Source organism: Uloborus diversus, chromosome 3 (assembly GCF_026930045.1).
Source record: "Uloborus diversus isolate 005 chromosome 3, Udiv.v.3.1, whole genome shotgun sequence".
Lineage (NCBI taxonomy): Eukaryota > Metazoa > Arthropoda > Arachnida > Araneae > Uloboridae > Uloborus > Uloborus diversus.
The window spans coordinates 178,290,297-178,307,047 of NC_072733.1; the positions used below are offsets into that span (position 1 = coordinate 178,290,297).

At 32.0% G+C, this 16,751-nt stretch overlaps 1 protein-coding gene across 1 annotated transcript in view; it reads left to right on the forward strand.

Moving 5' to 3' along the window:
- LOC129218400 (diacylglycerol kinase theta-like) overlaps window positions 1-16,751 on the forward strand; it is a 112,066-nt gene that overhangs the window by 50,563 nt on the left and 44,752 nt on the right. Inside the window, exons 10-12 of the mRNA XM_054852651.1 lie at window positions 4,546-4,690; window positions 6,193-6,335; window positions 9,086-9,150. Coding sequence (XP_054708626.1) covers window positions 4,546-4,690; window positions 6,193-6,335; window positions 9,086-9,150 — 353 coding nt within the window. The remainder of the gene's footprint in view (window positions 1-4,545; window positions 4,691-6,192; window positions 6,336-9,085; window positions 9,151-16,751) is intronic.

Here is a 16,751-nt window from a genome sequence, read left to right on the forward strand (position 1 = left end):
AATTATCAAACCTTCTTTTTTAAGCTCATTGCTCCTATTGAGAAAGCTTTTAAATTAATGCTTTATCTTCAACTCAAAACTATTCTATTTGACATCTCATAGCTTTTAATACTGACTTTAATTACAAAATTTCTAAAATTGTTTTTTGCTGTTAATCATTGTGTAAGGAATTTAGTTTTTATTTCAGATTTGGTTGTTATGAAAACTGACAAGGGTCGTCAAAGTATTGTTCTTGATAAGTCATTTTATGTTGATAAAACTAATGATTTAATTTTTTCTGGTCCATATTCGGAAATTTCTAAAGATCCTTTTGATAATGAGTTAAAGGCTATTTCTTCGGCTCTCAAATCAGTCTATTCCATTAAAAGTTAAGCATGAGGGCTCCTTGTTATACCTTAAGATTCGACTTTCTGAATTTCATTTTGCCTCTAAGAAAATTGATGAGTTAATGTTTCTTACTTGGATTTGTTTTAAAAACTTTTTTTTTAATACTATTAGATTTTACACTATGGTAAATAGTTTGGCTGTGGGAAACCCACTGAGCCCTATTCTTAGGGATATTTACGTTCATTACTTGGAGGTTAAGCTGATCCAAAAGTTTCAATTTTATGTTCGCTATGTTGATGACTGTTTTGTTCTTATGAACCATAATCTGCTTAGTGTTGATGAGACTTCAGTTATTTTAAACTCTATAGATTCTCATATTCAATTATCATATGAATCGGAACAAAATAACTGTCTTTCCTTTCTCCATGTTCTTGTTTCTTGAACTGAGTTCTGTTTTGAAAATGCTCTTAATCATAAAACTCATAGACTGTTGGCTCATTCACCTATTCAAAAATATTCTGATTTCAGTGCTTTTGTTAATCATACTATTAAGGCTTGTTCTTCACAGGAACTTCTTAATGCAGCACTTAATTATCTTAAAGCTGCAACAATTGATAGAATATATTTGCCTACTTTCACTCCATTTATAAAAAGCTTTCTAAAAGATCTGAACGTAATGTCTGTAACAGAACTTTCATCACTAAGAATTTGGTCCTTTTACCATTCTTTCCTTCTATTAGATTTCAGGTCATTGAGATTTTTAAACGTTTAAAATTCAAGGCTCTGTTTTCTCCAATTAAGGATTCTATTGATCCTCTTAATTGTTGTGGAATGTATAAAATAGAATGCATTTTCGGTCTTTCTTATATTGCAGAGACTTGCCATTCTTTGAAATTTTGCTTAAAAGAGCATAAAAATTATGTGAAAAAACAATTGAATAAGTCTTGTATAGGGTGTTTGTGATCCGAAATTTTTGAAAGTTTTGAGTTGCTATTTCGAATGGAGAAGGGAGGAAAGAGGGGTTGAGCTTCCTCATAGTTTCCGAAAATTTCACACTGTCTTCAGAAAATTTTACTTGATTCCACCATCACCCTTGGTCTAGTATTGCTCAACACTGTTGGGACGCAAATGAATCCTAGTTAACAAGCTTAAAGCCATTCGTTATTTCTCTGCAGTTCAGTATATATTCATATAATTGGTAGTCTTTTATTCGCCATCTTCTTTGAACTCCTATAGTTTTTTTTAATTGTGTTGTAGGTGTTTTTTGTTATGTTTTTCTTAATTTATTTATATCTGTCTTAACGTTGAGATTTCTTGTTTTATTTTTCACATGTTTTGTTGTTTTTACAACTATTTTCTGTTTTTCTGCATTATGGTTATTCTTCCTTTTGCTAAATGCGACAACTGATTTGTTGCAAAATTTTTTCTAACATGAAATTTATTGCTAATTTATTAACTAGCGGTTTTATTTTGAAAGCAAGATGTCTTTTACGGGATTTTTTAGAAAAATATATTGCTTAATGGTCTTTTCTCAAAGCGATATCATGCAATACCTTTCAACTCTGATTTCCATTTTGTCATCTTTGTTTTTGTTTTGCTATTTAAGCTGTCTGCTGTTAATTTTCGTTGCTATTACCCATTATCTTTGCATCCAAAATCTGACAACTTTGAATTAAAAATGGAGTTCCTGGAAACCCTAAAACACTGTATTCAGTAATCTGTTTATTTGTGTTAAAAAAACATTGGATACTTCCTGTTATCTCTTTGGCATTTAACTTTTTTGTCACTCGTAGTAGAGCCTTGAATTTCACTTAAGAAACTTTACAATAATGATTTGAATAACAGCAAAAGTAATTTTCATTAATTTTTGTCCTAATAAAGTAGTTAGCATGGAAAATGTATAAAATTCAATTATTTTTATCGGATGCAAACTGATCAAAATTCTTTAACAGATGAAAACGGCAAATAAAAGATTCTGAAAGCAAAATAATTTTAGGATTTTATTTTAACAGGCCTTACTTGATGAATATTATTAATTATGACAGACATATTCTCCAAAAATTCGGAGTAAAGGAAAACATAGTAGATCTGTAGAAAAAGCTTAACTAACAATACCAAATTTCCAGCATAAAACATGAAAAGATACAGGAATTCCGATATATAATTGGTTCACGTATAAATTGGAAGACCTGAAAATTTAAATTTTTATTTAGTTGCCAGTGGCCATCTGACACTTTTAAGCCATTTTATTAATATTAACAGCCTTTTCATCCAGGATTTTTTTTTATGTATGAAGAACAATATAACAATCTCAAGTACTATAATAAAAAGTGATATGGAGGAAAAGATTTGCATATGAGAGCTGTTGCTACTAAAGATGAGCCGGGCTCGACTCAAGCTCGGGCCCGAAACAGGCTCGTGCTCTAGAACTTTGAACAGGGTTTGAGCTCGGGCTCATGGTAAGGTGTTCAGTCGTCAATTTCCATGCAAAAACAAACTAAATGGACATTATGTGGGGAGGGGGGGGAGCATTCAGGGGGGAATCCAGGATTTTTTTTCTGGAGGCAGCTGAGGTCATTAGCCTCTGTGTCATCAGAAAAGTTCATTGATGTAAACGAAGGCGTTCTTTGTCATTATTTGCTATGTAGGTGTGTTAATGACTAATGAAACTTTCCAAGTTACATTTGAAAATATCTAAAATTTGGAGTTCAGTGTTAAAATTTCAAAATTCAAATGTCACTGTATCAAAAAAAAAAAATCATGCATTTTAGATACCATTGCAATGCAATTAGAAGGCAAACATTTCAATTCTTGTTGTGGATGCAACAAAAACTGGGCATAGCAGTTGCAGGTGGTGCAAACGAAATAGAAGAAAGAAAAGCTGAAAAATGTAAACTAATATTTAATAACAGCAAGAAAGGAGACAACATTTGAAGAATTGATACTAAATGTGATAATTAAAGACAAAGAAAGAGAAGCATAAGGTGTGCACTTTTTCTCTCTTTCTTTTATAGAGTAAATAAAGTTTTTGGAACAGGTAGGGCAAACTTTCCAAACCTCAAAAGGAAATTTCAGAAAACTGACATCCTTGTTACTATCGAAAATTTTTGTGGAGACCCACAAAAACATTATAATTTCCTAAAACCATCGAATCTCAAGTTCAAAATACTACGTCTATCACTTAATTATTTTTTACCCATTGTGCCCTGTCCGTAACAAAGTTAAAACAAAGCATATGCTCAAAATGATGATGTTTGTTTTATTTCTCTTGACATTTGTGATCCTACAAATGTCCTAAACTTTTATCAAAACAGTTTCCTAATTTTTTTAAAATCTCTACTGTAACCCCTGAATAGTGGTCTTTTTAGTATCAAAGTGAATAATGGTGATTCAATTGTAGGTTCTTAACATTTTATATCAAGAAGCGAAGGATATGATTCCTGTGTTTCATGTTCGGGAATTTGTTATCATTCCATTAATAAATAGTTAAGAGTATTACTTGTATAAATGGGCTAAATCAAATTATTCCATTTAGTGGAAAACCTGTGTTTATTGTTTCTATCACTCATTCTTCTTTTGTAAGCTTTTGCTACTTGTTCAAGAGGCAGCTACTTCATTTTGGCTGAAGTTTTAAAAAACACAAATTTTTTTTTATTACTGACTCTATTCAAGTATTCAGTTTCTTGGTTTTTTTCTCCTTAAATTGAAAGATAAAAGTACGAAGATATCGAGACTTTAAAAATTATTTTATAAGTGCTGAAATAATTAATTTTACAAATATGGCAATGTGTTTTAAGCTCACAATAAATTTATTAAATTTCAAACACTTAACCATAAGATTGATGAAAATGAAACTGCCAGCCCTATGGTCACATATGACTTGAATTTTTGAAGGCCAATTTGTGGCCTTCTTTCTGAAGGAAAAAAGTTTTGAATTAAAATGTTGCCATTTCTTAAAGAATTAATAGAAATGGTATCGGAAATGTTCAGTCCAAAGTTTTCCCATGTTTTAATTGTTGTATTAAGATCTGAAATGAATAGTTCACCAAAAATTTTCAATCCAGCTCTTAAAAGGCCAATTAATAGTGCTTTTGCCTTGCATCATTTTTCTCAAGTTATTTTCATTTTCTTAATAGATATTTTAATTTTTAGTTTTTCTGTCTTAGTGTTTGAAATTATGTTTTAGATAGAAAAATGTAAAAAATTTTTTTATTTTAGCTGAGCACCCTGAAAAAGAAATTGAAGAGTTTATGCCTGTTCAAAGTCTAACTAGGAAGGAAGGTAAAAGGCCTGCAATTCTCTTACGCTATCGACCATTAAATGCCAATTTAGGAAGTGTAAAAGTATACCCTGGGAAATTTCGGTGAGTTATATTTTTCTTCTTATACAATGCTTCAGATTGTATAGAAATTGAATTGTTTGTTTAAAATAATGTAAAACATGGAGTTTTCAAATAAAAATTGTTTCAATTTTCAGGGTGGCGACAGATCAGGGAGATCAGGGAAAAGTCAGGGAACTTTATTAATCAGGGAAATATCTGGGAATTTCAAAAAAAAAAAAAATCAGGGAAAATTGTTTAAATAAAGGAAAACAATTTTTTTTTTTTTTGCTTTGCAAAATTAAGTATCTTCATTTCCTATGCATCTTCCACCAATTTTCTGTTTAGAAAAAAGTAAAATTAATGAGGTGCGATTATACACTGCCGCATATTTGTGCATCTTTTTTTCTCGACGTCTAAGTATTGAATCTTAACTTATTAAGCACAGAATGAACTTCCTAAGCTTGCTTCATCTCATTTTTCCTTTTTTTTTTTTGAAATTTGTAGCATGAAGAAAATCATTGAGAAGAAAGATGTGTTGCCTTTTTTTATTCTCAAATATGAAAAAAAAAATCCGACTTTTGTTTAAAGGGTTTTCCTGTAATCGGGGAGATTTAAAATGTTTACTTTTTAGTTATTTTTCCGCACTCTGCCGCAAAATTTTGCTGATATTTTTTTTTTTTTTTGTTCAAGCCTGATTGTTGAACACGCATCACTTCACATAACTTTTATTTTCGAGATAGACCGTGCAAAGCTGGGCAACGCAGCTGGTAGACATATATATTTTGAAATTAATTGATTGTTTTTTGCATTTCAATGTTGTTTACAAAAGTAATCTAAGATCTTTTACACGACAAATAAGGAAGTCATTTGAAATTGAGTTACCTTGTGTACATAAGTAAATATTTTCATTGTTTTCTAATAGTTAAAATGCTGTATTCATTCATTAAAACTTAAGTTCTTGATCAGGTAATAGCTCAATATGACTAGTTGTTATAAGGTTTCAAATTGTTTTACATAAATATGTTTCTTATTTACGTGAATAAAACTACTTTACTTTTATATTTTCACCATTACTTGTTATTCTTACAGCAATAATTATACTGCTTGAAAATTTAGTTCAAAATTATCTCTTTGTAAACTTTTTAGTTCTATCATGATTAAATATTTCTTTAAGAGTTTTTTTAATAATTTCTTAGAATTCTTATGTTAACTGGTTAATGGAAGTAAAGTATTTGTTTTAGATTTCCGATAATATTTCCCTGTAGATAATTTAATGTACTTTTTTTACTAAAAAAAGAAGCATCTTTTCAAAATATATTTATAATTAACAGCTTAAAATGCTTTAAACACTGCATTTTATTTAATATGCAATGGTTTCAAGTAGGGCAAAGCAAGGAAACCATTATCATTGGTAACATAAATCAGGGAAATTTGTTGAACTTAATCGGGGAAATCAGGGAAAAGTCAGGGAACTTTTTTTCACAGTTTCTGTCGCCACCCTGATTTTGGTAATTCATCATTAAAAAATTCTTTATATATTCAAGGGCGGCTGATACTCATCGTGTAATCCCAGTAACTAGTGATACAAGTGTAGAAGATGTTATGGCTGCTACCCTTACCGAGTTTGGTTTAGATACGTCAGACATTAATAAATACAGATTAAGTGAAGTTACATTGGACAGAGGTTGTAAGTATTTATTTTTTTATTACAATATGTTGAATGACTTTAAATACAAAACATGGTAGTAACAGAACTAGGAAATTTTAATATTAAAACTCTAAGAACTTCTTTTGTTTTCCTTCTTTCTTTTCTCTTTTTTGCATTTTACAGCAATGCTTCATGTAATGATGATTATAAAAGTACTCACTGTTAATCTCAGGAGAATGTTAATCTTTAGACCTCACTGAGACAAGTGTTTACTTGATTATGCTGTTGTGTAATCCAAAGCTGTATGTAACATAATTTTTAATATGAGATATTTTGAATAGTGAAGGATGCATTTCCTCCCCTCTGGCTGAGGCAAGATCCATCAAAGTGGTCGATATAAACCCCCTACAATATACAGTAGATTCTGGTTTATCGGGACGAGATCATTTTGATCCTAATAAACGGCTGATCCGATTAAGCTAACAGGACCTGTGTTGCATGACCAAGTAGGCTATGAATAATACTGAAGTGCTATTATGATTATGTATGGCGAGCATACAAGGAAGAAATAATTTTGTTCACAACATTTTTTTCATTCAAAAATAAATTAAAATAAACTTAAGAATCTTTTCTGCACTCGTTCACAACGTTTTCAGACCAATGCAATTTTAGTTACATTTCTTCTAGTCAGTATCAATTCAGTTCAATAACCAGTGAAAAACTAAGTTCTAAAAAGTTTATAGGGACTATTTAAAATACCAATTAAATGCAAAATTACATATTTTACTACTAAAAAATTAGTTTGAAAAAAATTGTTTTATTCATCAATTTTGTACATTGATGACTTAAGTGTACTTACTAACTGAGCGTGCAATACATTTGGAATTTCATTGAACTTTGATCTTTTCTCGAATAGTGCCATCATGAAGTTGGAGTTTAGTTAAAGGTTTCCTCAGCAAATATTGCTTGGTTTAATTGAAAGTTATAAGAAACATCATTAATTTTTAATGCCCTAATTTTTAGGCTCGATGACCCACTTTAAATTAACTTCAAGTGTGCGATTTATAGTTTTTTGAGGATTTGTTTTCACATTCCTTGGTCCTATTCAACAGATTTTTAGTCCCAATAAGCGAGTAATATTTTGCTTATGTAATGGGATTTGTTTCGGTTCTTTAAGATTTGGGCTGAATAAGCGGTTTCCCTTTAACCCATTCGGGACGAACAATGCGTCTTTGCGTCAGTGCTAGGTGGTTCTTCAGAGACGAAAAATGCATCCGTGCGTTACGGTAAGTAGTACGCAGCGGGCCTAACGACGCTTTTCTGCATTTTAGATTTGGAATGAAATGTTTACTATTAGATGACGTTACTTATACATGTTCCGTTCAAATGATTGCTCTCCTGCATTAGTATTTCTCTGATGTCAGAATAGGGTCTGTGTGTCAAGTGTCTGTGATTTATTGGGTTTCGTGAAAGAAAATATAAACATGTGCTCGCAAGTGAGAAGGGAAACGTATACTCATTTTGAAGTGGCTCTTTCTAGTTTCGGTTCCATTTATAATGGGATTGGAGGGGAGATATTCCAGCAAGGGGTTTTACTTTTATGTTCATTTGGTAGCCATGGTGAACATGTTTTATCTTTCCGAGGAGGAAATATTTTAATTTATGACTGATCCATCTATGGATATTTTGGGTCACATTGAAACAACTTAAAATTATTTTTGTTGGAGTTCTTCAGTAGTTACTTTCGAAAATGATGCGCTGAAAAAGAAGGCAAAGAACTTAGACGGAGGTGTGTAATTTGCTTAAAGCAGAATAAAATACGTATGAGTGTAAAATGCTCAATGCGCATTTATCTGTGCTTTAAAATTTTTCATGGGGCTTTAAAATATTAATTGTTACAATATTCTTCAAGTATTTCATAATATTAAACGCAAATATTTTCCCTGTTTTGTAGAAAATATATTGTTTAATTTTGGTACTTTTAGTTATTGTAAAAAACAATATATTTTGCATTTTTATTGTTAAATATCAATTATTTTCATCCAATTTCTTGTTATGATTGAAATTTTGATGTATTTTATCATATATTAAAAAATGGTTTCATTTCTGCTTAAAGTATACATTTTATCCATTATGTATGCGTACTTTCCGAAATTGCATATTAGGGTTAGTAGGAGAAATTTGCCCCGGCCTGTGCGCACAGTCCGTGTGTAACAGCTGCCGTCCTGAGGGAGCACTATCTTCTGGGGACTGCCGTCCCGAACGGGTTAACCTGTGGTCCAATTAAGCAAATTCTACTATAATTTGTAATCTATCTCATCTGTGAGGTTGATTAGGGATCAATGAATACCAATGCTATTAAATCATTAATTTACTAACAGCAATGCAATAGATATGAGTTTTGGTTCAAATGTATTTTTGAGTTCCATAGTGTAAGAGAATTAAATTTGTAATTATTTAACTAGGATTTAACTTCTGACAAAAATAAAATCTGCAAGAACGTCCTTAATGTGGTAGTTCTTTTAATGATGCAGTAGATCTCAAGTATATAATGCTGTAGTTCATTTTTTAATCACCTTCCCAAGCCCTTTTTTGTTGTATCTGGATACAGTCCTGTTAATGTCATTTTAACACTGTAGAGAGAGCAACTTATGTTTAAAAAAATTTTTTGTCAAAATAAAACCAATACACCAATCCACCTCAGGCTACTAGTAATTATGTAAATTATGCTTTTATTGATGTATTTATATGCATAAATATTTTCAAATGTAACACTTAAATTTTTTTAGCTGTTCATGAAAGAGCTATGGACAATCAAGAAGGACCATGGGACTTATTAAAAAACATAGCTAGGGTATGTATGCTTAAAATATAATTTAAAAAGTTGTTTGGTGCTCATAAATTTTTCTTTGTCCAACTCTTTATTACTAAAGCAATCAGTTTCCTGCATTGAGCTAATGTTACTGTTTTCATATTTATTGTCTCAAATCAGTCCACCATTTCAATTTTCATAAGTTGTCTTTATTTCTTATCCTTTATCAACATAATAGTTGATAAAAAAAAATCTCCTTCTCCTCACCTTTCAAATGCTTTTGAAGAATTAATATTAAAACTTTAAGTCTAAATGATGCAAGCATTACAGCTGTTACACTGAAATAGGATAACACAAGGAAAAAGTGATTTTTATATTTAAATCAAATTTTTATATTTGACGTGCACTTATATTCTATCTACATTGGCAGATAAACATAAGAGTTGAAAGAGGTTTTCCCACATATCTCCTAAAAAAAGGGTCTTTATAGTACCAGTGCGACACTGTTGTTGCTGAGATAAATTTATGTATGCATGAGGTCGGTCCTACATCCGCAAGAGGTATAAAAGTTTGTGCCTTCCTGCTGCGTTAATTTTGCTCTACAATCCAGTAGGGATTTCTATTGCCTTTTTAGAGCAATCTTGCTGGGGTTTTTTCCCCACAGTTTTAGTGGAAATGAGTATGCATAATCACTTTGATGAAGGTATGAGTTGGAGAGTCATTAGTAGGCTTGAGGTAGGATAGTCTCAAGCTCAGATTGCAAAAGAACTGGATGTAACACCAAATATCACCTTCCAATTTGTCAAAGCAATTTGAACATAGTAGGGCAGTGACCTGATGTCCAGGAAATTCACATAAGAGCCACAACAACCAGTGACACCAATATTTGTTACTTTTAGCCAAGTGCCAGAAGATGTCTACAGCCACACAACTCTCTCGTGACCTTGCTGTTGCCACTTAAACATCAGTTTCGAGGAAAAGAGTTCTCAAAAGGTTACACAGGACAAGACTGTGACAGAAAGCCGATTATTTACATCCCACTCACTCCCTTTCACAAAAGAGTTTACAATGAGACATACTACACCAATATTTTCCTTCCTTTTGGAATATAAGTTCAAAAAGTAAATTACTTAAAATATATATTTTAGAACATGAAGAAATTAATTCACATCATGCATAAAGGAATGTCTAAAAGTATATAGAAAATGTGGTGTGTGAAGTGTATAAGCAAAAGCATTTGAGAACAAAGGTATTTTTGCAATGAATATTATATACTTTGAAATATGAAAAATGAATTAACATGAAATATTATACTCGTATGTTGCTCCGCATGGCGTTCGCAACACAGGCACAAAAAAGAAAGATTTTTTTCATCATGAAGAAATTAGTTTTTGCAACTTTTTGAATCGATCACTAGCAGAAAAAATGCCATTAAACACGTTCTTTAAACTAAAACAGAAATGATGAAATATACCTAGTATTTTACCAAGGTTTTTTTTGGGTTAGACTTATGCAAAATTTTGAATCTGAGACTTGTCACATTCTAAAACACATAACCGTTATAACATGTTATATTTTGATTTCAGATAAATACTACAAGTAAGAACCTTGAAAAAAAATACATATTTTTTGAATTATTTCAGTAAAGAACATTTTGTAAATACATAAATCACTGTTTAGTAAAATAAAATTAAAATAAAAGGAAGAGAGAGATCTATACAGATTCAAACAGAAAAACTATGGGTAAATTAAACAGAGAACCCTGATTTCATACTGAAAGTACTTTACTTGCTGATTCTGTTACTATTTTAACTCTGTTGCTTGAGTATGGCATGGAAAGTGATGAATGGAAATATTAAGCCTGCATTCCTGCTCCAATATTGCATTTAAAATTTCAGAATCTACAGTATTTTTTGTAATAGGTGGGCTAATATATTTCAATTTCTTGCCAGTTAACAAGGTTTTCATTGTCATTTTCATCAAAGTTGAGGGCTGAAATAACAAATTTTCTCACAGACTAATGATTTTGTTAGTTCTCTAGCTTCCATTATTCTTCTTAGGGTCAGTTGCTTTCATCTCTAAGTATTACCAGTAAAATATTTTCTTGGTGTGAGAAGAAGCTGCTCCTTTTCATGACAGGATCAATAAATTTTTTTTTTTCAAATAATCTTTTAAGTATATCGATCAATTAATGGTTTTCCAAAGCTCACTTATAAGCTAGAAACTCATATAACAGCTCAGTTTACATCGAAATGACCATTTGCTGTTTACTAAAATTTGAGATTCCCAGTGTTAGACTAAAATTAGAGATAACTTGCCAAATAAATTTTGAGATACTGAGTCAAATGTTTAATATTCTGGCATTTTCGCTTTATATCTATATCTATACTAATATTATAAAGAGAGAGGATGAATTTTTGTATGTTTATATGCTTGAGGTAATCTCGAGAACCATTGCAGCTAATCAAAAAATTATTTCCATATATGAAAGGTGCATTCTTACTGAGTGACATAGGCTATAAATTATGCATATATGTAATTATCCTAATTTTTTAAACCAATAGTTTGTCTTCACTACCAGCTTATATTTCGTACTGATCGATTCTTATATACATAAATGCAAGCACTGATTGTCCTGCACTTGCAATGACAATATAGTTAAAGGTTTCCTTGGAACTGAATGCTAAGCAATAGAAGCAAGTGAAATAAAAAGCACTTTGGTGGCGTAAGAAACACCAAAAGCTTGAGGCTGCAGAGTAGATGGTAAGGGAGAGTCTGTAAATGCCATACACATTTTTTAAATGTCATCTTTGTTAATATTCGAGCAATAGGGGCTGTATTGATCTCATATTCACCTCTAATATTTGTTGACATGAATTACATTTGAAGTTGGCTCCAAATAGCCTTTTTTTTAATTAAAAAGTGAAAATGTCGCATGTACGGCATTATGCGACATGTCGGGAAATACCGTACAGTAAAATACCCACGAAATGAAATGACGACAAGTCAGTAGTGAACTAAACAAAATGTTTATTCTTAAAAAGCACAAATGGAAAATTATTTTCGGCAACTGTTGCACTCGTATAATCCTTTTGCCGTACCCAAGCCGTCGGTGCATCTGTCATGACACCATCCTCTGCATTTATGGCATTCGATCCAATCTTCCGACGGCGGCTGGACGTATGACACTCCAGAAACTAAGCAATCGAAATCTTCATTTGGGAGGTCTCTAGATTTTTCCTTCTTTTTTTTTTTTTGGTTCCTTTCTTTCCAGACGTAAAAGTGATTTTACTTTTCTTTTCAGCTTTATCGACATTTAACTTTCGTTTTGTGGTTGTTATTCCCTTCTTTGGTTTCTGCTTATCCAAAAGCTTGTTTTTTATAGGCGTGAAACTCAGATTGAGCACGTCTTTTCCTGTTAATGATGGCAACGCTCAAGGCAGGTTTAGGGGTGAAAGATCCAATTCTTTTGGACACTTATCTATGACTGGTCGTTCTCCGGATAGCTGGACACTGTAGACAGATTCTCCTGATGTTTGGGCACTGTGGGCAGCTTCTCCTGATAGTTGTTCACTGTGAGGAAGGCTAGTCGCTTCAGGTGACCTGATCAATAGTTTTCTTTGCAGGAACAGCCAAGCTTTCCCAGCCAACTTCTTTTTTCGATTAAACAAATGCTTAATATTATTCTTCTCTGCTATTTCAAATGCCAGACGAGTAATTTCAGTTGAGTAACACCACAAAAAACGTTCTGCTTCTCCATAATATGACTCAAGTTCCACTTCACACTTTTCGCTAAGAATTGTTTTCCGTCCAAGACAAGGCGCTTTGACATTTTTGGTTTTAAATCTGTCGCTTAAAGTCTTTACGGGGATTCCATATTTCTTTGCTGCTTCTCTCATTGTCATCTCTTTATTCTCACTTGCTTGTATCACTTCTGTAAGTTGACTTGAAGTCCACGAGGCTTTATTCGTCTTTCTCCTATATTTCCTTATCTGAAAGAAAAGTCATAGCAGAATAATCAGATTAGGCTAAATGTTTTAGAATAATTAGGACAAATTGAATAAATGATTAATTTTTTCCGTGCTAAATTAATAAAAATAAATTAAAACTTCTTTTAAAATTAATAAAAATAAATAATTACTTTTATTTTCTAACATGTGGCGGCATAATCGACAGTAGTTGACAGGGAAATAAATGTGCTCATTAGCATACGCAGACAATACAATAAACCTTGTTCGTGGGGTATGTTTAAAATATAGCATGAAATCTAATAACTCTTTGTGTAATAACACTCTTTAGTTTTAAAAAAGGGAAAAATAAAATTTTGGAATTTCTTAAAAAGCTTAAATCTAAGATTTTCAGATAAAACATACCCGAAGGCAAATACCATAGACTGGTGGATAATGCCGTACATAATGTATGGAATTACCAACCTGACCCTTTTTTTTCTTAAGCCTAACCACGTTTAAATGAAGCAGTTATTGATTTCATCTACCACTTAACCGTTAAATGAATCCTTTAAACTATCAAAAAAAAAATTCCAAGACACAAATAAAATGGAATTGGGTGGTTTCTAGCAGCTGGCAAACGTAGTTAAAATAAAATTTCCGAAGGTGAACTCATCTTAAATCGCAAATATTTCCGCAGTATTCCAGTGAATTTCTTCGCGGTGACAACAAAACTTTTATGGTTCAGTAGACAACTAGGCGTGATCGATACTGTGCTGCTACCTATCGGCATTTTTCAGAAATAAGTGTATGGCATTACCAGCCGTAGGGCATTTACCGACTCTCCCCTATACATCATTCTGTTAACCTTGGACATTGCAAACCATTTAGAGTCGCAGAATTTTAATGCATCAAAATTTATTCAAACGAATTGTAACTGGGATTCGCTTCAAACAAATTAGTTTTTGAGTTCAAGTAATGCAGATTAACAATATTAATATCTGTTTCTAAAATTTAATTTTGCATGCATTTTGAGCTACCCTTTGAGGTTTTTTATTTTTCCTTTATTTTAAAGAGAGGGTTTATTTTGTATGTTTATATGTTCTCGGTAATCTTCGGAATCACTGCACCAAATAAAAAAATTTCTTTGTATGAAAGGTATAAACCCGCACTGTACAATCTATACTTTAATTACAAAGAGAGAGAGAGAAAGAGAGCATTTTTTGTATGTTGATATGTTCCGGACAAGATTGATACATGATTGCAACCTACTGAATGAGTACGTTTCCAATCATGCAATCAGATTAGTAACCTATCAGCGACTCGCCTGTGATACCAGAGCGCAAATTAATGTTTATCGTCATACCCGGTGGAACTGAAAAAAGTTTAATAAATTAAACCAAAATCAACAGGCAGACTGAGGATGTGTGTGTAGTTTTTTTTTCACTTAATTGCAGCAATTTTACTTAGTAGTCTAAAAACCAGGACTGCAGAGTCGGAAGAAAGATTGCCGACTCTGACACCTGGATTTTGAAACATCCGACTCTGGCTTTTTTTATTATTGATTTATTTTTTCCAATTCCCCCTTCGTTAGGGTCCCCCTAAACAGAGATTGAAATATTAATTCCTTTTTATGAAATTTTCACCTTGTATTTTATTGTAAACCCAAGATGTATACAACGTGAGAAATTCAATTTGAAAATCGAATTATCCAATAGTTGCAATTTCTAAAGTGAGATTACATAAAAATCCCATTTAAAAAAAATGAATTGGATTAATTTGCTCCCCTTTAATATTTAACTAGCAAATATTGTAACTTAAGGTTTTTTTTCCTTAGTCAAAAAACTTTTCTTGACAGGGGGCGATCCTCCCCCCTCCCGGGTGACACACATCTGGTGGGTACCACCTCAACTTAATCTCAGAGTTTATAAAAATTGAAATACTTTAATTCTGAAGAATTTTCCCATTAATATCCCCCTAAATCTTAACTTTCATCTTAAAAATTTCAATGAAAATATTGCACTATATTGCAGGTAGAAGTCGGGTACATGTACGTCTGGAGCAAATTTTGCCGAAAATGTGACGACAAATAGCTTTTACTATAGCTGCATTTCCTGGCTCAATTTTTAATTTTAGTTTTATTGGCAGCTTAAGAATTAACCTTAGTAAGAAGATTTTAGGATTAACTACAATTATTGAGTGTTGTAACCAAGAAATCATGTACTGATTTTATTTTGAAGATTTTAATGATAACCAAGCTTTCTGAGATAGTCTTTAGATTTAAAAAAAAAAAAACATATTTTATTGGATCTTTTGGTTTTGCGCTTTCGGGCCAAACCAACACTTATTTGAATTTACCAAGCATCCTCTGAAGTTTTCTGACTTGCTCAAGCGATTCATACATTCCTTTTACTATTTTATAATTGAGGTCAAAGTAAAAAATACGTTATTTTTTATTTGAAAGAGATTACTTAGGAAATGTTAGGCAACAAAACTGTTTTCTGACAGTTGCTATCGCTTAAATTTAAAAAATAAGCTAACTAGGAGACGGCGTAGGTAGCTGTTACAGAAAGCTCGATAAACAATCAAGCCAGCTGGCTGCCACAACGACAAGCATTTTCTTATTAGTAGCATGTAATCAAATTAATAGGTAGTCAGATTTTTGAAAAATGCTTGGAGAGTCTGTGAAAATTAAAAAAATAAAAAGACCCATAGTCGACATGGTTTCGAACGACTCAGACTCCTTTACCCCAAAATCAGTCTGACTCCTCAGCCCTGCTAAAAACTGATTACTCTAAATTTAAACTACTTTGAATGTCTCCCTCCAGAAAGACTCCGTATGTTTCATGAAAAAAAAAATGGGACACTTGGAAAGAGTCTTCAAAAGATCTGTCCTGTAATTTTTTACAGATGTTTGAAGAGCCACTGTTTGAATAGAGAAGCCGTACATTCTAAAAGAACTAAAAGGTTAAGACAACATTCAGAGAGGTGTCATTTTCGCATTTGCCGGTGATTCTTACCAAACTATTCCTCTAGTTCCCTTGATAAACGCATGCAGATACACTTTAAGCTTGTTTAAATTCATCTCCTTTTAGGAACTCTGTACAATCTCTATCTTACGAACACTTTTAAGAGCCCATATTCATTGTATTAAAATTAAAGGTGGTGTTCCAATAATATCGTCGCAAAACTTTAATTTGTCTTATGTATGCAATGAAACTGGACTGTAACTAAAATCAATATGGACTAATATGATTTACCGTATTATTCTTACTAGACTGGCAGCAGGCCAGTCAGGAATATTTCTCAAAATCCCATGGTCCTTGCACATTTCCATTTCCGATATAAGTAAATGCAATATCCAATGAAAATTTCTTGGACCATGATCGAAACTGAAAGTCAAACGTACAACATTATGTATGGGAAGATTATATTGTTCATAAGAAAAATAAAGGTTGGTCTCTCTTGATTAGGAAATAAAGTGAATCATTTTGTTTCAAAACCTCATGAAAATAAAACAAAAAATTTTGAATAGCGTGATATGTTAAAACAAAAAAGTCTGCATAATATTTATTTAAGACAGATAATTTTTCAACTGGAACTAACTTTCTTGTTCCTAACTTTGTTGCTCGGGAGGGGCCCCTAGTAGTGGATAAAGTGGTATCTTCTTTTCTGAAAATAATAAAGCGTAGGGTT